The sequence below is a fragment of the Lepus europaeus genome, chromosome 5 (assembly GCF_033115175.1).
Source record: "Lepus europaeus isolate LE1 chromosome 5, mLepTim1.pri, whole genome shotgun sequence".
Classification (NCBI taxonomy): domain Eukaryota; kingdom Metazoa; phylum Chordata; class Mammalia; order Lagomorpha; family Leporidae; genus Lepus; species Lepus europaeus.
Genome location: NC_084831.1, coordinates 27574679 through 27597820, shown reverse-complemented (window position 1 = coordinate 27597820; position 23142 = coordinate 27574679). Strand labels below are relative to the sequence as shown.

General features: G+C 44.2%; 1 protein-coding gene across 1 annotated transcript in view; it reads left to right on the top strand.

Moving 5' to 3' along the window:
- Positions 1-23142, top strand: part of KIAA0319L (KIAA0319 like) — a 120237-nt gene that overhangs the window by 32783 nt on the left and 64312 nt on the right. The window contains exon 3 of the mRNA XM_062190941.1: positions 8005-8528. Within this exon, the coding sequence (XP_062046925.1) occupies positions 8005-8528 (524 nt within the window). The remainder of the gene's footprint in view (positions 1-8004; positions 8529-23142) is intronic.

The window sequence follows — 23142 nt, the reverse complement described above, 5'->3', positions numbered from 1 at the left end:
GACAGAGAGAAAGGTCTTCCTTTGCTGTTGGTTCACCCTCCAATGGCCGGCGCGCTGCAGCCGGCGCACCGTGCTGATCCGATGGCAGGAGCCAGGTGCTTCTCCTGGTCTCCCATGGGGTGCAGGGCCCAAATACTTGGGCTATCCTCCACTGCACACCTTGGCCACAGCAGAGGGCTGGCCTGGAAGAGGGGCAACCGGGACAGAATCCGGCGCCCCGACCGGGACTAGAACCTGGTGTGCCGGCGCCGCTAGGTGGAGGATTAGCCTATTGAGCCTCGGTGCCGGCCTAAAAAACTCTTTTATTTCTTTTAAAGAGAGACAGAAAGAGGCAGAGACAGAGATTGATGTACTATCTGGAGGCTGACTTCCCAAATGTCTGCAATAGCCAGGACTGGGCCATGCCAAAACCAGGAACTCCAAACTCAATCCAGGTCTCCTCTGTGGGTTGCAGGGAAGCAAGTACTTGAGCCATCACTTGCTATCTCCCAAGTTGTGCATTAGCCGGAAGCTGGAATCAGGAACAGTCAGGATTCAAGTTCAGGCATTCTGGGATGGTCATGTCTTAAGCTGTGTCTTAACCATCTGAGCCAAATGTCTGCCCTGTTCTTTGATGATTATTATATTTTTATTGTTAAAATTTGGCTTTATTTTTATATATCTTTTTAATTATGTACTGTTCAAGCTATTATAGGTTTGTTTTTCAAAATATAAATAAGACAATAATTTGTAGATTTTCTCCAACTTGCTTTTTACCTTAAAATGTGTCATAGGGATATGTCTATGGCTATATATAGAATTCTACCTTGTTCTTTGTAGTTGCTACATAGTATTCTATGATAACTATTTCCATTTTGATATTTAGGGTCTTCAGATATTTCATTAATACAAACCATGTTACAGTGGACATATTCAGAAATAGGTGGTTTCCAGGATAGAGGTATAAAAGATATTTTGGTTAAACATGTAATTTATTGAGTATCTCCTCTTTGATGATCACAAGGAATAAACTACTTTTCCTTGGTTTACCACACTATGTTTGATAACTCATTCTTTGTTAGCAATTTTCTTATGTTGTTTAAGGGCAGAACTTTGGGGATAAACTTTGCCACATTCATTACTTGCATAAGGTTTGGATTCTGTGATGTTTACCAAGGCCTGAGTTGTACCTGCGGGCTTTTGCACATTTCTTACAAAGATTGGGTTTTTCTTCAGTATGTTGAATAATGATTATGCTCTTTGTAAAGTCTTTGCCACAGTCATTACACTGACAAGATTTTTTTTACACTGTGAATTTTCTAATGAAGAGCAAAGGATAAGCTATACCTTAAAGGTTTTCCACTCTTACTTCAGCAGTGGGGTTTCTTTCCTATATGCATTCTTTGATGACTAGTAAGAGTCGAGCTTTTCCACATTTATTATATATGGTTTCTCATCAGAATAAATTATCTGATGTTCCAACAGTTTTCTCTGAAATATTTCATATATTCTTTAAAGATTTATTTATTTGAAAGGCAGAGAGGGAGAGGAGAAAGTAAGGGGAGGAAGGAGGGAAGGAGGGAAGGAGGGAAGGAGGAAGGGAGGAAGGGAGGAAGGGAGGAAGGGAGGAAGGGAGAGAGAGAGAGAGAGAGAGAGAGAGAGAGAATATGAATGAGAAGATGAGAGGATGATAGTGAATTTCTTCCCCCAAATATTTGCAACCACCAAGGCTTGCTGTGACCAAAGCCAGGAGCCAGGAACTCCACCTGGGTCTCCCATGTGGGTGGCAAGAACCCAAGTACTTGAGCCATCATCACCTCCCAAGCACATAAGCAGGACTGGAAGCTGAATCAGAAGCAGAGCCAGGACTTAAACCAGCTCTCTGATTTGGTGTGTGGACATCCTAAGCAGTGACTTAACTCGCTGTGCTACAGTGCTCACCCCTATTCATTACATTTGAAAGACTTTTCTCGATTATGTATTTTCTCAAGATGAGTAAGGACTATCTTTTGAACAAAGGCTTTCTCACATTAATTCCACTGTAGGGTTTCTGACTGTTATTAATTCACTGATGGCTTGAAAGGATAGAGTTCTTTCAAAGGCGTTTTCACATTCACTGCATTTTTTTATTCACTTTTTTTAAGATTTATTTTTATTTATTTGAAAGATAGAGTTACAGAGAGAGGAGAGGCAGAGAGAGAGAGAGGTCTTCCATCCAGTGGTTCACTCCCCAGATGGCCACAATGGCCGGAGCTGCACCTATCCAAAGCCAGGAGCCAGGAGCTTCCTCCAGGTCTCCCACGTGGGTTCAACGGCCCAAGCACCTGGGCCATCTTCTACTGCTTTCCCAAGCCATAGCAGAGAGCTGGATCAGAAGAGGAGCAGCCGGGATTAGAACCAGCATCTATATGGGTTGCCAGTGCTTCAGCCAGTGCTTTAACCCACTGCGCCACAGTGCCGGCCCCTCATTGCATTTTTTAAAAAAAGATTTACTTATTTATTTGAGTGTCAGAGTTACAGAGCAGGAGAGGCAAAGAAAGAGATCTTACATCCACTGGTTCACTCCCCGGTTGGCTGCAACGTTGAGGGCTGGGCCAGGTTAAAGGCAGGAGGCAGGAGCTTCTTCCAGGTCTCCCACGTGGGTAGCAGGGATCCAAGCACAAGGACCATCTGCTGCTGCTTTTCCCATGCCATTAGCAGGAAGCTGGATTGGAAGTGGAGCAGCCAGGTCACAAACTGGCACCTACATGGTATATCAGTGTCACAGGTGGTGGCTTTACCCACTACACCATAGTGCCCACCCCTCCATATCCATTGCATTTATGGGTTTTTCTCTAACATGAATTCTTTGTTTATTAATAAGTATTGAGTGCTTCTTAAGGAATTTCCCACATTCAGTACATTGATAAAGTTGGTTGCCTATATGAATTTTATGATAATTTAAGAGAGATGACAGTGGTATAGCTTGTTTATAGCTATCTCACATTCTTTATTTATATGGGTTTTGTCCAGTGTGATTTATTTGATGCCTAACAAAGAAGGAATTATATTTGGAGATTTTTCCACATTTCTTTCATTTGTGTTCCAGTTCTCTGTGGAGCCTCTACCTTCTCAGTCCTGGACTCCTTCCAACATGGCATGCTTTTTTTCTTTTCTATAATAGAGCCTTCAGAAGTATTTTGCTTTGTTTCAAACCGGTACTCCTGGAATGCACATGAACCTAATGAACTTCTCATCCCTCCATCCAAGGCTCTGCTTCTTGCTCCAGTTAGGTGATTAGTTTTGTTTTAAAAGAAAGAAGCCCATGGATGCCAGATTCCTGTAATTTTTCAGTATCACATCCTTTTCCAGGTCCATTGAGTAGCATTCAAGTGTCTCTATTCAAAATGTGGCTCAAGGTCACAGCCACATTCCTAATTCAGTGATCCCAGAATCTGTGTTCTTGGTAGTTTTGGGACCATCTCTCTCCTGAGTATCTGTTCTCATAGGCAAGGGCAGAGGATTCTGTGTCAGTCAATAGTTCTTGAGACTAGAAATTCAAAATCAAGGTGTTAGTAGAGTTGGTTTCTTCTGAGACTCTGTGTAAAGTCTTTCTTCGCTCCCTTAGCTTCTGATGATTGCTGTCAACCTTGGCAATCCTTGACTTGCAGCTGTATAACAATTTCTGCCTCTGTCATCACATGGCATTTTCCTTCAGTTCAACATAATTTACTAAATTTCCCTCAGGCAGTTTCAACTTATATTTGTGTAAAGTAGTATTCCTCTAAAGACTGAAGGGAAGGGCCAGCATTGTGACATAGTGGGCTAAGCCACCACCTTCAACACTGGCACCCATATCGGATGGGTGAGTCCTGGCTGTTCTGCTTCTGATCCAGCTCCCTGATAATGTGCCTGGGACAGCAGAGGAAGAAAGCCCAGGTGCTTGGGTCCTGCTCCCACATGGGAGACCCTGAAGAAGCTCCTGGCTCCTGGGTTTGGCCTGGCCCAGCCCCATCTGTTGTGACCATTTGGGGGAGTGAATCAGTGAATGGAAGATATCTTTCTCCCTCTCTCTGTTACTCCCTTTCTCTGTAACTCTTCTTTTCAAATCAATCAATCAATCAATCAACCGAGCAGTCAATCTTAAAAGAAGACTGAAGGGAACCACTCTCTAGATTTCTGGAGCTCTTTCTCTATGTAGCTTTTTCCTTTCAGGTACTTTATTGGAACATTCTAGCTATCACAGCCACCCCGAACTCTGTCTCCTTTACCCAGCAAGACCTCTCTATTCTGCTTGGATTCTCCCAGCCTGGGCCACAGTTTAAAGCAAGCCTCCAGCCAAAGGTCAGGGTGATTGTAGCGCTCATCTGGTTTACTTCCTTTCTCTCAGGGATCACAATCCTGCACTCCCGTTGCCCAGTCTGAAAGAAGTTGTGTCCTGTATTTTGTTTAGTTTTCTAGTTGCTCGTGGTTGGAGGGTAAGTCTTATATTAGAGCAAATCCTCCTTTGGACAGAAATGGAAATCATAATGCATTTAAAAATTAAATAGAATGGTGGGTTATAAAAGTACAAGTTATTTTCATTTGTGTCAGCCTCTTTACTTGTTCTGAGAAAAATGAGAGAAAGTTGATATACAGGTAGTTGCTGATGTGACTGTCTTAGTTTCAGCAAAGTCTGTACAGCCAGGCCACTATTGGCAGAATTCGTTAATAAGGTAGCAATATGGGAAGGTGATTAAGGGAATGGGTATTTCTGTAATTTTTATAGCTTCATTTTTTCATAATTACTGTTTCTTCATCCTTTCTTAAGGAAGTTCTGTCTTATCTGGTCTTCTAAGATATTTGTCTGATTTAGGTCGGTGCCAATGTATCTTTGTTTTCTTTCTTTCTTTTTCTTTTTCTTTTTTTTTTTTTAAAGACTATTTATTTGAATGACAGAGTTAGAGAGAGGGAGAGGCAGAGGCAGAGAGAGAGAGAGAGAGAGATCTTCTATCCACTGATTCATTCCCCAAATGGCTGCAGTGGCCAGAGCTGTGCCGTTTCGAAGCCAGGAGCTTCTTCTGGATCTACCACAAGGGTGCAGGGGTCCAAGCACTTGGGCCATCTTATACCACTTTCCCAGGCCATAGCAGAGAGCTGCATCAAAAGTGGAGCAGCCCGGTCTCAAACCCGTGCCCATATGGGATGGCAGCACTGCACACAGTGGCTTTACCTACTGTGCCACAGCGCTGGCCCCATATTTTGTATTTTTTGATGTATTGTGAAGTATCATGGGAATTTTTGTGTGTGACCTTTTTAGAAGATGCTGGCAGCTAAGGCTGAATTTATGCATCAGGAATATAGATTCTTTGTTTCACAAATTAGGAAAATGGAATACCTAAGATTGCCTACAGCCCAGAGGAAGGTGTTAACATATAGGGTGTTGCAGTGATTTCTGGGAGTTTCCAACTTTGTATGAGAACGGAGTTGTGAGCATTTCTCTGAGAGGGTAGCATATTTTCTGTTTGGTAAGGATCAGAATGGGGGTGTACTTTGAGATCTGACTGAGATCTTGTGCTTTTATCCCTCTCATACACTGACTTAGGTCAGTTGTCGACTGACAATACACTCTGCTTCAGCTTTTATTTAGACACTAACCCTAGGAGGGTCTTTCCCAAGAACCATTTAATGAATCTTTGTTTTCAAGGTCGGTGGCAGGGTGGCTTCTATAGAATTCCTGACTCAGGAATCCAGAAACCTACCTTTATTTTCCTTCTATCTTCCAGTAATGATGTCCACATTGAATCTGTTGGACATTTACTAGTTCACAGGAGTCAGATTTACTGTCACTGATTATAAGATTGTTGCTTTAGAGTCTTTTATCAGTTTTTGTATGTGCAGACATGATTATCCATCTTTTCAATGCCTTGATTCTATTGCCTGTTTTCTTGAAGTAATTCCAAAGTATATTTTATGTGGGGTGAGGAAAGATGGGCCCAGAGCTTGAAATTTAAAGTGGCGCTCAGTAACTAGGTTGTGTAACCCTGCACTCACGTGATTCTGAGATTGAGCCCCTCTTTTTATTTTTTTCAGATTTATTTATTTATTTGAAAGGCAGAATTATAGAGGTGCACAGGCAGAGAGAGAGAGGGGTCTTCTATCCACTGGTTTACTCCCCAAATGGCCACAATAGCCGGAGCTGTGCTGATCTGAAGCCAGGAGCCAGGAGCTTCTTCTGGATCCTTTTAAATTTTGTGCCCAAGGTTTCTTTCTTGCCTTATTCTCTTATTCTGGTTCTGTTTTTGTTTTGCTTTGTTTTAAGACATATTATTTGAAAGGCAGAATTACAGAGAGGGAGAGGCAGGAGAGAGAGAGAGAGAGACAGAGAGAGAGAGACAGAGGGGAAGAGGAGAGATCTATCCACTGGTTCACTGCTTTCCAGGTGCATTAGCAGGGAGCTGAATTGAAAGTGGAACAGCTGGGATTCAGACTAGCGCCCATATGGGATGCCAGTGTCTTAGGCAGTGGATTTACCCACTACACCACATTGCCGTCCCCTGCTTCTGTTTCTATATAGCTCTGACCACAGCTAATAGACTAAGATCTTAAAATGAACAATTTTCATTTAGAAAATTTTTTAAAAAGAGATAGAGAGAGACAGAGGCAGGGGAGGGGGAGGAGCTGAGATCTTCCATATGCTGGTTCACTCACCAAATGGCTGCAATGCCCAGAGCTGGGCTGATCTAAAGCCAGGAGCCAGGAGCTTCCAGGTCTCCCATGTGTATGCAGGACCCCAAGCACTTGGGCCGTCTTCTGCTGCTTTCCCAGGCAAATTAGCTGGGAGCTGGATTGGAAGTAAAGCAGCCAAAACTTGAACCAGTACCCCTATGGGATGCTGACACTTCAGTTGGAGGCTTAACCCTCTATGCCAGAGAGCCAGTCCCTAGAACATGTTTTGACTTTACTTTGTCTAAGAGAACAGAGGTGAGGTAATATTTCAGAAAATCATTACCATGCTTGAAATAATGCAACAGCCAAAAATTTATCCATAAGCAATATTATCTAGAAGTTTGGACTGTATTATCTAGATTGCACACAGTAAATCACTATTATATTTCCATTCCTTTTATTTAAAAAATTTATTTATTTACTTGAGAGGTAGAGTTACAGAGAGAGGGAGAGACAGAGATAAAGGCCTTCCATCCATTGGTTCACTTTCCAAATGGCCACAACGGCTGGAGCTGAGCTGATCCAAAGTCAGGAGCCAGGAGCTTCTGGGTCTCTGATGTGGTTGCAGGGGCCCAAGCACTTGGACTGTCTTCTACTGCTTTCCCAGGCCACAGCAGTGAGCTGGATGGGGAAGAGGAGCAGCCACATTATTAACCGGTGCCCACATGGGATTTCTGTGCTGTTGTCAGAGGCCTAGCCTACTGCGCCATAGTGCTGGCCCCTCCTTTATCTCTTACTATAATCTGACTTTATTATTAAGAATTTCCTTCTAGCAGAGTCCCTCTCATGATTAGAGTTTTTGGTAATCTTGACTACTACTCTGGCTGATACCATGGTATGTAAAACCATATCGAATGGTGACCTGCACGAAGTCAAGGTGCTCAGTTTGTGTTGTTGCCAGTTCATGGGGTGAAATGTTCCAGGAACTTACTGAGCTACCTGTTGTTTTTGGTTTCAAAGTCTTCACATTGTCCTGGAGAAATGCCTTGGAAATGAGTGGGAGGTCGTGTTGGGACTCTGTCTCCATGTTCCCTGTACTCTCACATCAGCATAGTTTTTTTTTTTTTTTTTTTTTGTCTCATGAATGGGAATTTTGTGCAAAAGCTCTGCATTGTTTGATCTCATTGAGCAGGGGAACCACTGATGAATGTGGAGCAGTTCTTCTAGAAACAAAAATGTCCTGAGCCACCAACTACTCTTGGAGTCACCAGACAGCTTTCTCACCTTCTTAGAAACCTGTCTTCAAACTAGCCTCAACTGTTGGTATTCAAGTCTCTTTACAGAGCAGTTGACTCTGTTTTTATTTCACTTTAAAATGTTTTCATTGTTTGTTTTTAGATGCCAGTGAGAGCCAGTGCCAGCAAAGGAAGACACAGTTTGGAGCTGGCCTGAGATCTGGGGGAGAAAATCCCCTCCGGCTTCTTGAGGGATCCCTCTCTTTCCAGTCGTGCTGGGCCGCCTGCTGCCAGGACTCTGCCTGCCATGCCTTTTGGTGGCTGGAAGGGATGTGTATTCAGGCAGACTGCAGCAAGTCACGGAGCTGCCAGGCTTTTAGGACAGACTCTTCCAATTCTGTGCTGGTGTTTTTAAAAAAATTCCAAACTGAAGATGATTTGGGTTTTCCACCTGAAGATGATGTACCACATCTTCTGGGACTGGGATGGAGCAGAGCTTCTTGGAGGAGACAGGGGCCACCCAGAGCTCCACTCAGACTTGCTGTATCTTCTAGTGACCAGCAGAACCTAATCATGAAGCTTCAGAAGAGAGAGAATCCCAGTGAAGTTACTCCTTTAATGACACAGCGTTCTAAAGTGAATGATTCAAAGGAGCTACCTGATCTAACTGCCAGTGGTTCTACAGAGGTAAGCATGTTATGAAGGAGGAGCAGAGGAAGTGTTCAGTCTGCTCTTAGATTTGACACATTGCCAGCATTGAGGCTGATGCTTTGGGCAGTGCTCACAGGCCAAGGCGTGTGTGTATAAAGCTGCTCAATGTCAACTTAGTTGCTGCTGCCCAGATGTACAAGGGTCATTTGCCCTTAGAGATGTTGGTTCACTGATGCATTTCTGACCATTGTTTGGTAAAAGCAGAAAGCTGCTCATTATCTAGTCTAGGCTCGTTCTTGGCTACAGGTAAGTGTAGTTGTGTGGGTGTCAGTCTCCACCAACGGTTCTGCAGTGTTTTCTGCCAGATTGCAAAACAGTTGATTGATATGGTTGCAGTCAAGTTCTCCTCCTCCTCCATCTCGCGCTTGTAAACACATTCTTTATGAGGTAGTTTCTATTCCAGTCTGAATTAACCTTGCCTGGTACAGCAGACCAAGATGTGACCTGCTAGGCCGGGGAGCAGGATGTGGCCATTAGCCAAGAGGTCTCTAAGGGTGAATTCTCACCAAGCTGTGTATGCCAAAGGAGATACCATCAGTAGAATTTATTCAGCTTATTGTGTTTCTTCATTGTTGATCTTCCTGAGCAAATGATTAAAAGGAATGACTCACTCTTTGCTCAGTCTGCCTTGATTACTGAGACTTATTTTTGTATTTGTTTTGTCCTGTTTGTCTCTATCAAGTTGAAACCAGAGTTGGGAGGCTACTGCAAGCCAGGCCTTATGTATGCTAATCATTATATTTTGTCATTTTGTTTAATTTTCACAGCAATATTTCCAAGGTAGGTATTGTTTGTTCCTTGTTACTAGTGAGGAAAATGAGACTCAAACAGGTTAAACAACTTGCCCATCCATGATCGTGTAACTAATGAGTAAATGCTGGAATTGAGACCTAGATTTAACAGTGCAATAAGTGTACTATGCTTATCAAGATTTATGAAAACCTGTCAATGTCATTTTTAAAAAATTTTTTATTTATTTAAATTTATTTATTTTATTTATTTATTTAAATTTTTATTTAATTGAGAGGTAGAGTTACAGACAGTGAGAGGAAGAGACAGAGAGAAAGGTCTTCCTTCCGCTGGTTCACTCCCCAGATGCCGCAACAGCTGGAGCTGTGTCGATCTGAAACCAGGAGCTTTTTCCTGGTCTCCCACGTGGGTGAGGGGGCCCAAGGACTTGGGCCATCTTCTACTGCTTTCCCAGGCCATAGCAGAGAGCTGGATTGGAAAAGGAGCAGCCAGGACTAGAACCGATGCCCATATGGGATGCCGGCGCCGCAGGCAGAGGATTAACCTACTGCGCCATGGCACCAGCCCAGTGTCAGGTACTTTTCTAAGCATTAAAGTTACAAAGGTGAACAAGACATGGTCCATGCCCTCAGGGAGTTTATAGTCTTACAGAAACTAAGAAGTGGATGTGGATATTTACAAAGTGTATAATTACCGCATTAACAGATTTATGTACATAATACAATAGGAACACAATGAGGAGGTGATTCACTTGAGCCGGTAGGTGGTATGTATATGCAGTTAAAACTTGACAGAGATATTCAACATTTCTTAAAGGATGTATTAGGATTTCACAGGGGGGTTAAAGGTAGTTAAAAGACATTCTGGACAGAGGCACAGTGTTTGCAGACTCAGTGAGTCTAAGTGTATATTGTGCATTTACTATGGTAATGAAGACTATAGAGAAGCTGGACATGATATCTGATCTAATAGAACTTACAGTCTGGCAAGGAAAATAGACATTAGATTTATAATAATTAAATCATTATATGCTTGATGTAGGTTGTAAGAGGATAAATACAGAGGGCTGTGACAGCATGTAGCAAGAAATTTAAATAGAGATGAAGGTGTAAGGTTAGGTTTCCCCAAGGGAAGGAAGTTTTGAGATCTATAATAAGGGTTAGAGGAAGAGTATTTTAGGCAGAGGAAATAGTTTCTTTATTTTTTTTTTTTAAATTTATTTTATTTATTTCAAAGACAGAGTTACAGAGAGGTAGAGACACAGAGAGAGGTCTTCCATCTGCTGGTTCACTCCCCAGATGGCCACAATGGCCGGAGCTGCGCTGATCCAAAGTCAGGAGCCAGGAGCTTCTTGCGGGTCTCCCACCTGGGTGCATAGACCCAAGGACTTGGGCCATCTTCTACTGCTTTCCCAGGCCATAGCAGAGAGCTGGATCGGAAGAGGAGCAGCCAGGACTAGAACCGGCGCCCATATGGGATGCCGGCGCTTTAGGTCAGGGCTTTAACCCACTGTGCCACAGTGCTGGCCCCACGGAAATAGTTTTAAAGTGTGTTAAGTACTGTAAAGCATGGCAAGATCAGGAAACTGAAAGAGCTAGTGATGAAAGAAGAGGCTTAAGAGGTGTACAGAGCCTTGAGGCTTAAGGTACTAGCTGTTATCTCAAGATCTGGGGGAAGTCATTAGAGAATTTTAGGCAAGAATGACATGGAGTAATGTCCCCCATTATTAATGGGGGACATATTCCAAGGCTCTCAGTGGATGCTGAAACTGTGGATCAGATGAACCTTGTGTATACTATATTTCATTGTCACTGTATATCTTAGCAACCTTAATATAGGATATTTTTTCTTTATTAAATCTAGAAGTTCACTTTTTCATATAAAGGAAGCACTTTACGGCTTCTCTTTGGTGTATCTGAATTGAAAACATCACTATTGTGCTTTGTGGCCTTTAAGTAAAATAAGGGTTATTTGAATATAAGCACTGCAATATCAGACAGTTGATCTGATAACCTAGCTAACTACTAAATAATTAATGGATGAGTAGCAGTTATAGTGTGGGCATACTGAACAAAGGGATGGTTTATATCCTGAGTGGGATTAAGTGGGATGGTGCAAGATTCCATCATGCTACTTAGAATGCATGCAATATAAAACTTATGAATTGTTTATTTCTTGAATTCTCCATTTAGTATTTTCAGACCAGTTTGGGGATAACTGAAACCATGGAAAGCAAAACCTTGCATAATGGTAGACTACTGTATCAGATATATTGCTGTGTGATGAACAGACTGGAAAAGTGCAAGAATGTGTATGGGCCCATGAAGTAGGAGGCTTTTCAGGCAAGAGAACCATTGCCTCAGAGGTGATTAAAGGTACAGGAAGGGTGATAGGCAACAAATAATCCCTCAGAACTGTGGAGTTTAGAATGCATTGGACTCACTTTGAGGCTTTGTTAAACAAAGGTCAGTGAGCACAACTCTATAGTCTGATTCAGTAGGTCAACAGGCCTGAGAATTTGCATTTTTTTTTTTTTGACAGGCAGAGTGGACAGTGAGAGAAAGACAGAGAGAAAGTTCTTCCTTTTTGCCGTTGGTTCACCCTCCAGTGGCCGCCGTGGTAGGCGCGCTGTGGCTGGCACACCGCGCTGTTCCGATGGCAGGAGCCAGGTGCTTCTCCTGGTCTCCCATGGGGTGCAGGGCCCAAGGACCTGGGCCATCCTCCACTGCACTCCCTGGCCACAGCAGAGAGCTGGCCTGGAAGAGGGGCAACCGGGACAGGATCGGTGCCCCGACCGGGACTAGAACCCGGTGTGCCGGCGCCACAAGGCGGAGGATTAGCCTAGTGAGCCGCGGCGGAGAATTTGCATTTTTTTTAAAAAATTTATTTGACAGATAGAGTTAGACAGTGAGAGAGAGAGAGAGAGAGAGAGACAGAGTGAAAGGTCTTCCCTTCGTTGGTTCACCCCCCAAATGGCCTCCATGGCCGGAACTACACTGATCCGAAGCCAGAAACCAGATGCCTCCTCCCGGTCTCCCATGCAGGTGCAGGGGCCCAAGCACCCGGGCCATCCTCCACTGCCCTCCTGGGCCACAGCAGAGCTGGACTGGAGGAGGAGCAACTGGGTGTAGAACCAGGTGCCCATATGGGATGCCAGCGCTGCAGGTGGAGGATTAACCAAGTGAGCCAAGGCGCTGCCCTGAGAATTTGCATTTTAATAAGTTCCTGGAGTGAGTGCCAATGCTACTAGACTTTGAGATCACATTCTGAGAACCACTGCCTCTTAAGTCTTAGTTTAAGCAGGATACCTCTTCCTTGTGTTAGGGAGGAAGGATTGGGAGGGAGGCAGCTGAAGTAGGTATATAGGTTCCGTAGAAGGGAGTTATAGCAGTTCTAATCTCATTCCTGCTTCTTCTGAAGTGTAGTGAATCATGTATGGAGAGTAGAAGCAGAAATAAGTGGGCTAGGGTTAGGTGGGTAATTGGCTGGAAAATCAGAAGTTTAGAGAGAGTGATTAGGATTTGAAATAACCGTTTTTGAAGGATAAGGGATGGCAAGCTATGTAAGGAATAAGGAGATGGCTAGCCTTGAATATGGAGACCATGCATTTATAACATTGGTACTGATGTTTAGAGTTTTATGAGTCTCCTTAGTAGCTGTCAAAAAATGGCTCAAAGGGGTAGGTATTGTAGTGCAGCAGGTTAAGTTGTGGCTTGGGACACCACATTCCCATTTTTGAATACTTCGGATCAAGCCTCACTTCTATTCTGATCCAGCTTCCTGCAAATGTTTGTGGAAGGCAGCAGATGATGGCCCAGATACTTGGATTTCCCCCCACCCATGTGGGAGACCCGGATGGAGTTACTGGCTGCTGGTTTCAGCCTGGCCAAGCCCCAGCTGTTGTAGGCATTTGGCCAGTGAACCAGCAGATGAAAGAGCGCTCTCTCTGTTACCCTGCCATCCAAAGAAATACATCTTAAAAGAAATGGCTGATAATTTGACTCATCCAAGATAGGAGCTTTGCTAGGTGGTTTGTGCATTAAGAAATTGGGCATGGAAATTTAGGTGGTCGTTAAAAGAGTTGATGAAAGAGTATGAGATAAGAAAAGGTAAGGGCAGGCATTTAGTCTCTTGGTTAAGACGCTCACCTTCCATATCAAAGTATCTGGGTTTGGTCACTGGCTCTGATTTCAGCTTTTAGCTGATACAGACTCTGGGAGGCACTGGTGATGCCTTGGTAAGTGGGCTCCTGCTACCCATGTGGAAGACCTGGACTGAGTTCCCAGCTCTCGGCTTCAGCCCACCCCAGTCCTGGCAATAGAGACATTTGGGATGTGAGGATTGAAGCACTCTCTGTCTGTGCCTTTCAAATAAATAAAATGCACAATAATCATCTTACTGAGAAAAAGAGGCAAATCTAAGAGGGGGCTGACAGAGAATTAAGTTAAAGGAGTTTGGCATTTATGTATTTCTGTGATGGGGAAGCAGATGTGGGGATGAGGGGACAGGTAAATATGAGTCTAGGAAGGACAGAAAGTCCATGGCGAAGCCTGGGATATTTGAATTTAAAGTTTTGGAGGTGGAGATTTTTTTAAAAAAATATTTATTTATTTATGTATTTAAAAGGCAGAGGTACAGATAAATGGAGAGACAGAGAGAGAGAGAGGATCAATTGATCGATCGATTGATCTTCCATCCTCTGGTTCACTTCCCAAATGGCCGTAGCCAGGGCTGGACCAGCCCAAAGCCAGGATCCTAGAACTCCATCTGGGTCTCCCACATGAGTGGCAGTGGCCCAAGCACTTGAGCCATCTTCTGCTGCTTTTTCAGGTGCATTAGCAGGAAGCTGGATGAGAAGTGGAGCAGCCAGGACTTCAACCAGCACTCCTATGGGATGCTGGCATTGCAGGTGATAACTTAACCTGCTACACCACAATGCCAGCCCTGGAGATGTTCTTGTGATGATACTATCTACGGTGCAGCTGTGGAAGAGGGCTGCTGAGTAGAGTGGAGCTGTTTTTGTAGACCAGGAACTGGAAGAACTCAGCAAGCCTAACAAACATGTTAAATTTGTTACATAGTGGACATTGAGAGTTTCTAATAATGATGACGACAGTAGTAGCAATGGCTCATGTTTTCTGAGTGTGAACTGTGTGTCAGATACCATTCCGAGCCCTTTCCGTACATTAACTATACAACAAATTCTGTGAAGTACTGTAACTATCCCTATTTTCTAAATAAAGGCACTCAAAAAAAAAAAAAAAAGAAAAAAAAGAAAAGAAAGAAAGAAAGATTAAGGAACGTGGCCAAAGCAACATGGGCAGTGTATAGTAGAACCAAGACTTGATCCCAGGCAGCCTAATTCTGTCCAGAGTATGTCCCCTTAACCCCTTTACTCTTCAGGCAGGACTTAGGATAAAGAGGAATTTTGAGAGCCAGATGTCAAAGCCATCTGGTAAAGTAGGAGGAGTGATGAGTAAGTTGGAAGATGACAACTATGATGAGAGTTGAAATATAGTGCAGTAAGATGGCAAAGGAGAGGAGGATTTTACAAGAAGGTAGGAGAGTAATGATTTGCAAAGGGCATTAGGAAGGGGGAGCAAAGGAAATAGCTTAGTGCACCACAGGATAATTATCTCCAGTGAAATTAGAAATGGACCAGTAAAATTAGAAATGTGGTAGATTTAAACCTGACAGCCTCCTGGAAGATGGTGAAAACTGAAACTTGGGCCTTACAGAATTCATGTGTGTGCTGGAAGGAATGTCTTGAGATTGTGGCTGCTTAGTTCTTTTTCCTTTTCCCAGCAGTGGGCAGTGGTAATAAATTACTGTCAGTGAGCAGGATTTCACAGGCTTTGTGGTCCAACATGGGGAGTGGGTGGGCCTGGGGTGTGGGGAGGAATATTGAACTTGAACTGTGAACCACAGGAGTGGGAATGGGCTTTCACTGCAGGTAGTGTTGCCCAGAGACATGACACATTTTTGCATCATGTATTGAGAACTGAAAATATTGCTAAAAAATGGGACAAAGTGAAGTCTTCATATCTGTACCAGTTATTTTTGACCTTGCATGCCATGCTTCGGAGTGTCATTCTTACCCTGAAGGTTATGGATAGTTCTGGAAGGTCACCTTGTACATTCAGAATACTTAAAGGGTAAACATTTCTTTTGGGAGAGAACTTGGAGTTCCAACTTCTGCTTACTGCACCAAGGAAAGAAAGAAATGTATGCACTGCAGATCTCCTCCTAATTAGGGATGACTGGCTAGCAGCACTGGTTTCTAGTTTGTGCTCTTTTCACTAAGGTAGGTCAAGCAACTCTGCATCTAAAATTGTAGCATAAATTGCTCTTGTCTTGCTTGAAATGCCTGCAGAGCTGCAACGGCCTTAGGTTGTCACTATGCATATTTCATTTTTTTAGAGACGTATGAAGGTTCTTCAGAAAGTTCATGGAAAATAGAATTAAAAGATAAATTTATTTTAGTGCAAAAGTTTTGAAATCCATGCATACAAGGGGTCTTTAAAAAGTTCATGAAAATGCATGTTATGAGAAAATGGTGCTTGGATTTCAATTTTTTTGTACCAAAATAAACTTATCTTGGGCCATTTTTTTCCACAAACTTTTTGAAGTACTCTCCAGTACACACAAATACACACACACATATACACACACTACTAGCAAGTAGTGTGGACTTTTTGCAATTCCAGAAGTGGAAAAGAGTGCCATCGGTTTATTCCCTTTTCCCACCTTTAAGAGAGAGAAGCTTGTCTTGCTGGTTTAAGTACTGGCACCTTTCTGCACCATGAACCTCTGGATTATTGGCAGCAGAGGCGTGGAGCCTTGTTGACAGAGTCCTGGAACATGTGCAGTGCTAGAAGTTCTGCCTTTGGTGATTAATTGCTGCCAGTCCTGCTTTGTGAAGGAGGAGGGAGTGTTTCCTTTGAACCCAGAAAATGAAGGTCCACTTAGCTATCCCCACAGGTGAGATTTGACTTTAGGAAGCCTGAGCTGTTCTCTCTACCACTCATTGTCTCCCCATTTCTCAACAGCAATCACAGTGTTTCTTTCTTTTTAAAGTTTATTTACTCATTTTTTACTTATTTGAAAGGCAGAGCAACAGAAAGAGAGAGAGAGTGGGAGGGAGAAAGAGAGAAAGAGAGAGAGAGAGAGAGAGAGAGGCAGACACACACACACACAGAGGGAGAGAGAGAGAGAGATCCTCTGGCTACTGCTTCGTTCCCCAAATGCCCACAACAACCAGTGCTGGACTAGGCTGAAGCCTAGAGCAAGAACTCTTCCCATGTAGGTGACAGGGACTTAAGTACTTGAGCCATCATCTGCTGCATCCTAAGACTATTAGGAGGAAGCTGGATTAGAAGGTGAGGGTGGCACCCAGTCCCAGATACTCTATTATGGGTTCTGGCAGCTGAACCCACTGTGCCTCATGGCAGGCCCAGTCATAGCAAATGGCTGAGGAGATTTAAGTAAGTTCCTGGACATCCTTCTGTTGCCTTTTGTCGCCAGGGAGGCTCCTGTGCTTACTCCTCGTAATGCCTGAGCTTACTCGTAGCAGAAGATGGAGGCTTGCGGTGTGTGCAGCAACAGAGCAGAGCCTTACATAAGCAAGGGCAGAACCCCCAGCACTTCTTGTTCCCTTCTTGTTTTTGTTTTTGTTTTTCAGGATTTTTTACTTGCTTGCTTTTGGTTTTTGTTTTTAAATTTTCCTTTAAATCCTTTAGGCTTGTAAAATTTTATTTTATTTTTTTATTTTTATTTTTTGACAGGCAGAGTGGACAGTGAGAGAGAGACAGAGAGAAAGGTCTTCCTTTTGCCGTTGGTTCACCCTCCAATGGCCGCCGCGGTCGGCGCATCTCGCTGATCCGAAGCCAGGAGCCAGGTGCTTCTCCTGGTCTCCCATGGGGTGCAGGGCCCAAGCACTTGGGCCATCCTCCACTGCACTCCCTGGCCACAGCAGAGAGCTGGCCTGGAAGAGGGGCAACCGGGACAGGATCGGTGCCCCGACCGGGACTAGAACCCGGTGTGCCGGCGCCGCAAGGCGGAGGATTAGCCTGTTGAGCCACGGCGCCGGCCAGGCTTGTAAAATTTTTGCCAAGGATTTATTTATTCTGGCTGTTGCTTCTTGATGAATTCGGAATCTCCCAGAGCCTAGTTTTTCCCAAATTCACCTCAGTTACTTGACAGACTGGTTAAAAACCTTCATTAACATTTTTTTTTAGCCCTAGGCCCCCTTCTAGGCTTCTGGCTTGTATAATTTGCATGGTTTTCTTAACTTTCAATAACTTAGATTCTCCCAGTACTGCCCATGCATAGTGCATATATACTTACTAAAGCACTACCCCTCTCCCAGCCTGACTGTTTGCACCAGCAGAATAACTGGAAGCCTGTTTTCCTGTTGTATGTGGACAGAAGACCCTGCAATTGTAGTATTCCTTTTATCACAAGTATTAGTTCCTGAACCACAACCCCTTCCCAACTGCCTACTTTCTGCTTCTTTATCATATGGTTTTTACTATGCACAGTGAATTTGAAACTATGTTGGTTACTTTGTAAGTTAACATTATTTTAGTCCGTTGGGGCTACTATAACAAAATGCCATAAATTGGATGGTTTATAAACAGCAGAAATTTATTTCTTACAGTTCTGGATACTGAGAAGTCCAAAGATGAAAAGTGTGGGCAGACGTATCTGACGAGGGGCCTGTTCCTTATAGATGGTGCATTCTAGCTATGTCCTCACATGGCAGAAGAGGCAAACAAGCAGATGTCATTTTTTAAAAAAATTTTTGAAAGATTTATTTCTTTATTTGAAAGAAAGAATTACAGAGAAGCAGAGAGAGAGAGGTCTCCCATCCACTGGTTTGCACCCCAGATGGCCGCAGCTACTGGAGCTGGGCCAATACGAAGCCAGGAGCTAGGAGCTTCTTCTGGGTCTCCCATGTGGGTGCAGGGGCCCAAGGACCTGGGCCATCTTCCAGTGCTTTCCCAGGCCATAGCAGAGAGCTTGATCCTAAGTGGAACAGCCAGGACTTGAACTGGCACATATATGGGATACTGGCACTCCAGGTGGCAGCTTTACCTGCTATGCCACAGTGCTGGCCCCATCAGATCTGCTTTATAAAAGCATTCTGAATGGCTCCTCCACTTAACACCATCACCCTGAGGGTTAGGATTTCTTCCTTTTTTTTTTTTTAATTTTTAAAAATGTATTTGAGCGGTAAGTGTTGAGATGCAGTGGGTTAAGCAACTGCTTAGGACACCTACATGCCTTATCAAAGTACCGGTTCAAGTCCAGGCTACTCCGCTTCTGATCCAGCTTCCTGTTAATGCACCTGGGAAAGCAGCAAATGATGGCTCAAGTACTTGAGCCCTTTCCACCCATGTAGGAAATTCAGACAGAGTTCTCACTCCTGGTTTTGGCCTGGTCCAGCTGATACACGCATTTGGGGAATGAATCAGTGGATGGAAACTCTCTTTCTTTCTTTCTCTGTCACTCTGCCTTTCAGATAAATAAATCTTTTAAAAAAATTTATTTGAAAAGCATAGAGATAGACAGGTGGAGAGCTCCCATCTGCTAGTCCACTCCCCAAATGACCATGATGGCCAGGGATGGGCTGGGGCTGGAGCAAAGTTGGAAACTCAATCCAGGTGTCCCATAAGGGTGGCAGGAAGCCAGTTACTTGAGCCACTGCTGCTTTCCAGGGTCTTCACTGGCCTGAAGCTGGAGTCAGCAGCTAGAGCTGGGAATTGAACCCAGGTACTCCAGTGTGGTATGCGCATGCAGGCATCTTAACTGCTAGGCTAAACTGCTGCTCCTGGGATTTCAACATAGGAATTTTCAGACCATAGTTCTTATGACACAAGAGATAATGAGGGGGGCTGGTGTTGTGCCTCAATGGGTAAGGCTACCTCCTGTGATGCAGGCATCCCAGCTGGGCACCAGTTCAAGTCCTGGCTGCTCCACTTCTTCTTCTTCTTCTTTTTTTCTTTTTTTTTTTTAATGATTTATTTATTTATTTGAAAGTCAGAGTTACACAGAAAGAGGAGAGGCAGAGAGAGAGAGAGAGGGGTTTTCCATCCACTGGTTCACTCCCCAATTGGCCGCACCGGCCGGAGCTGTGCTGATCCAAAGCCAGGAGCCAGCAGCTTCCTCCGGGTCTCCCATGAGGGTGCAGGGGCCCAAGGACTTGGGCCATCTTCTACTGCTGTCCCAGGCCATAGCAGAGAGCTGGATTGGAAGTGGAGCAGCCAGGTCTTGAACTGGCACCCGTATGGGATGGGATGCCGGCACTCCAGGCCAGGGCATTAACCCTCTGTGCCACAGCACTGACCCCCCTGCTCTACTTCTGATCCAGCTCCCTGCTGATACACCTGGGAAGGTAGCAGAGGATGGTTCAAGTGCTTGGGCCCCTACATGCACGTGGAAGACCTGAAGAAAGCTCCTGGTTCTTGGCTTCACTCTGGCCCAGCCCCTACCATTGTGGCCATTTGGGGAGTAAACAAGCAGATGGAAGATTCATTCATTCATTCCCTCCCCCACCCCAATAACTGTGCCTTTCAAATAAATAAAAATATAATTTTGGAGAAAAAAGAAGAGGCAATGAGGGTTTTGATATGAATCCAATGATAGATCTCACTAACTGACAGAACTTGAGCCATGGGGGAAAATGTCTTAAAACTAGCCATATCTTTTACCACCATAGGCTGCCATCCTTCCCTCTTTCCTGCTTCCTGGATGGTTTTAGTTTCTCTAAGGAGACTCATGAGATGTAACTTTGTAACTAACTGTTACAAAGAAATATCTTGCCACATTGTCCAGTCCCAGCTTCAGTTGCTGAGAATTGGGTGGGGATGTGTGTGTGTGTGTGTGTGTTTTAAGATTGATTGATTTTGAAAGTCAGAGTTAAACAGAGAGAAAGAGAGAGGTCTTCCATTCGATGGTTCACTCCCCAGTTGGCCGTGATGGCTGGAGCTGTACCAATCCGAAGCCAGGAGCTTCTTCCAGATCTCCCACGTGGGGACCAGGGGCCCAAGGACTTGGGCCAGTCCCATCTTCTACTGCTACCCCAGGCCATAGCAGAGAGCTGGATCGGAAGTGGAGCAGCCGAGACTTGAACCGGAGTCCATATGAGATGCTGGTGCTTCAGGCCAGGGTGTTAACCTGCTATACCACAGTGTCGGCCCCTGGGGATGTGGTGTTTTTGTTTGTTTGTTTGTTTGTTTTTTGACAGGCAGAGTGGACAGTGAGAGAGAGAGACAGAGAGAAAGGTCTTCCTTTGCCATTGGTTCACCCTCCAATGGCCGCCGCGGCTGGCGCACCACGCTGATCCCAAGGCAGGAGCAGGTACTTCTCCTGGTCTCCCATGGGGTGCAGGGCCCAAGCACATGGGCCATCCTCCACTGCCTTCCCGGGCCATAGCAGAGAGCTGGCCTGGAAGAGGGGCAACTGGGACAGAATCCAGCACCCCGACCAGGACTAGAACCCGGTGTGCTGGTGCCGCAAGGCAGAGGATTAGCCGGCCTGGGGATGTGTTTTTAAAACCCACTGGCTTTAACTACTGCAGGGAGACATTGTCTATCCTCTGGTGGGATTTTTATTATGATCATGTGGCTTTTTGTTTTATTTCATACACTTCTCTCTCACAGTATGTTGAAAGCTGAATTTTTCTAAATTATTTGTTAATAATAAGTGGAAACCAGAGTAGCATGTGTTTCACGCAGGAAGACAACTCTAGGACCAGGATAATGTAACCCAGCTAAGTGTGAACATCCTGTGGATGCCCTGTGGGCTCCTACTCAGAATGGAGTAGATAGTAATAGAGAATCTTATTTTGGCATACTGAATTTTTTTATTTTTTTAAGATTTATTTATTTATTTGAAAGGCAGAATTACAGAAAGGCAGAGGCAGAGAGAGGTCTTCCATCCACTGGTTCAGTCTCCAGATGGCCACAACAGCTGGAGCTGTGCTAATCCGAAGCCAGGAGCCAGGAGCCCCGTCAGGGTCTCCCATGTAGGTAAAGGGGCCCAGGGACCTGGGCCATCTTCCACTGCTTTCCCAGGCCATAGTAGAGAGCTGGATAGGAAGTGGAGCAGACAGGACTTGAACTGGCGCCCACATGGGATGTTGGCAATGTAAGCGGTGGCCCTACCTGCTACACTACAGTGCCAGCCTGGAATTATGGTGTTTATCACTGGGTTTGGATGTCTTGGAATAAGGGAGAAAGAGGAAGAGAAGAGAGATGGAGATATAGAGAAAGAGAATGAAAAATGAAACCTTTCACCATTCTGAATAAGGCTCCTTTGAAGAAGAAACAGGTGTATTCAGCTGGGGCACAATTTTATGACATATGGTATATTCACAATAGCATTATCTTTTATGATTTCTGTCAGGTATTAGAGAAAATTGCCCAAGGAGATTCCACCCAACTATATCATTCCCTAAAAATTGTTAGTATTACTTCATAATTTCTGAAGTAGAATAATTTATTCCATGGTTCCTTAAAAAATAAATGCATAAATAGGTGATAAACTGTTTCTTTAAAAATAATTTGCCTAGGGCCCGGTGCTGTGGCACAGCGGGTTAACGGCCTGGCTTGAAGTGCTGGCATCCCGTATGGGTGCCAGTTCTAATCCTGGCTGCTCCTCTTCTGATCCAGCTCTCTGCTATGGCCTGGGAAAGCAGTAGAAGATGGCCCAAGTCCTTGGGCCCCTGCACCCACACGAGAGACCCAGAGGAAGCTCCTGGCTCCTGGCTTCCGATCGACGCAGCTCCGGCCGTTGCGGCCAACTGGGGAGTGAACCATTGGGTGGAAGACCTCCCCCCCCCCCCCCCCGCCTCTCCTCTCTGTGTAATTCTGACTTTCAAATAAATAAATAAATCTTTAAAAAATAATTTGCCTAACTTTCTACATCTAGGAATCTATTTTAAAGCAGTAACTCCTAAAGCAAGAGCATTGTACACAATGAGGAGATGTTATTTATTTAATGAAAAAAGTGAAAGCAATCTAATAAGGAGAAAATGGGCATTGTGCAAACATTAAAAATTTTTTTTTGGGTCTGTAGACGACTCTTTTGTTACTCCCTTCTACTTTCCACTCCAGCCAGAATGAATGCTCGTTTTTCTATGGACACCATACTTTTTTTTTTTTTTTTAAGATTTATTTATTTATTTGAAAGTCAGAGAAAGAGAAGGAGAGGCAGGGAGAGAGAGATCTTCTATCCACTGGTTCACTCCCCAAATGGCCAGAGCTGAGCTGATCCGAAGCCAGGAACCAGAAGCTTCCTCCAGGTCTCCCATGTGGGTGCAGGGGCCCAAGGACCTGGGTCATCTTCCATTGCTTTCCCAGGCCACAGCAGAGAGCTGGATCAGAAGTGGAGCATCCAGGACTTGAAACGGCACCCATGTGGGATGTGGGCACTGCAGGCGGCAGCTTTACCTACTATGCCACAGTGCCGGCCCTGACACCATACTTTTTAAAAACAGCTATTTTGAAGCATAATTGCCATATTATAAATTATAAATGTTTAAATTTATATTATAAATGTTTTAAATTTGTGAATGTAGAATTTGGTTAGTTTTGACATGTGTGTGTGTGTGTGTGTGTATATATATGTATTTGTGTGTGTGTATTCACATATATATTCTCATGTATACCCATAAAGCCGTCACCATGAAAAAGAACATATCCATCAAATATCCATGAACCCCAGCCCTTTTGGAGTCCATCTACCTCACTTCTCCTTTGTCCTCAACAACTGAATCTGCCTTTAGTCATTATAGATTTTCTAGAATTTTTACATAAATGGAATTATACATTATATA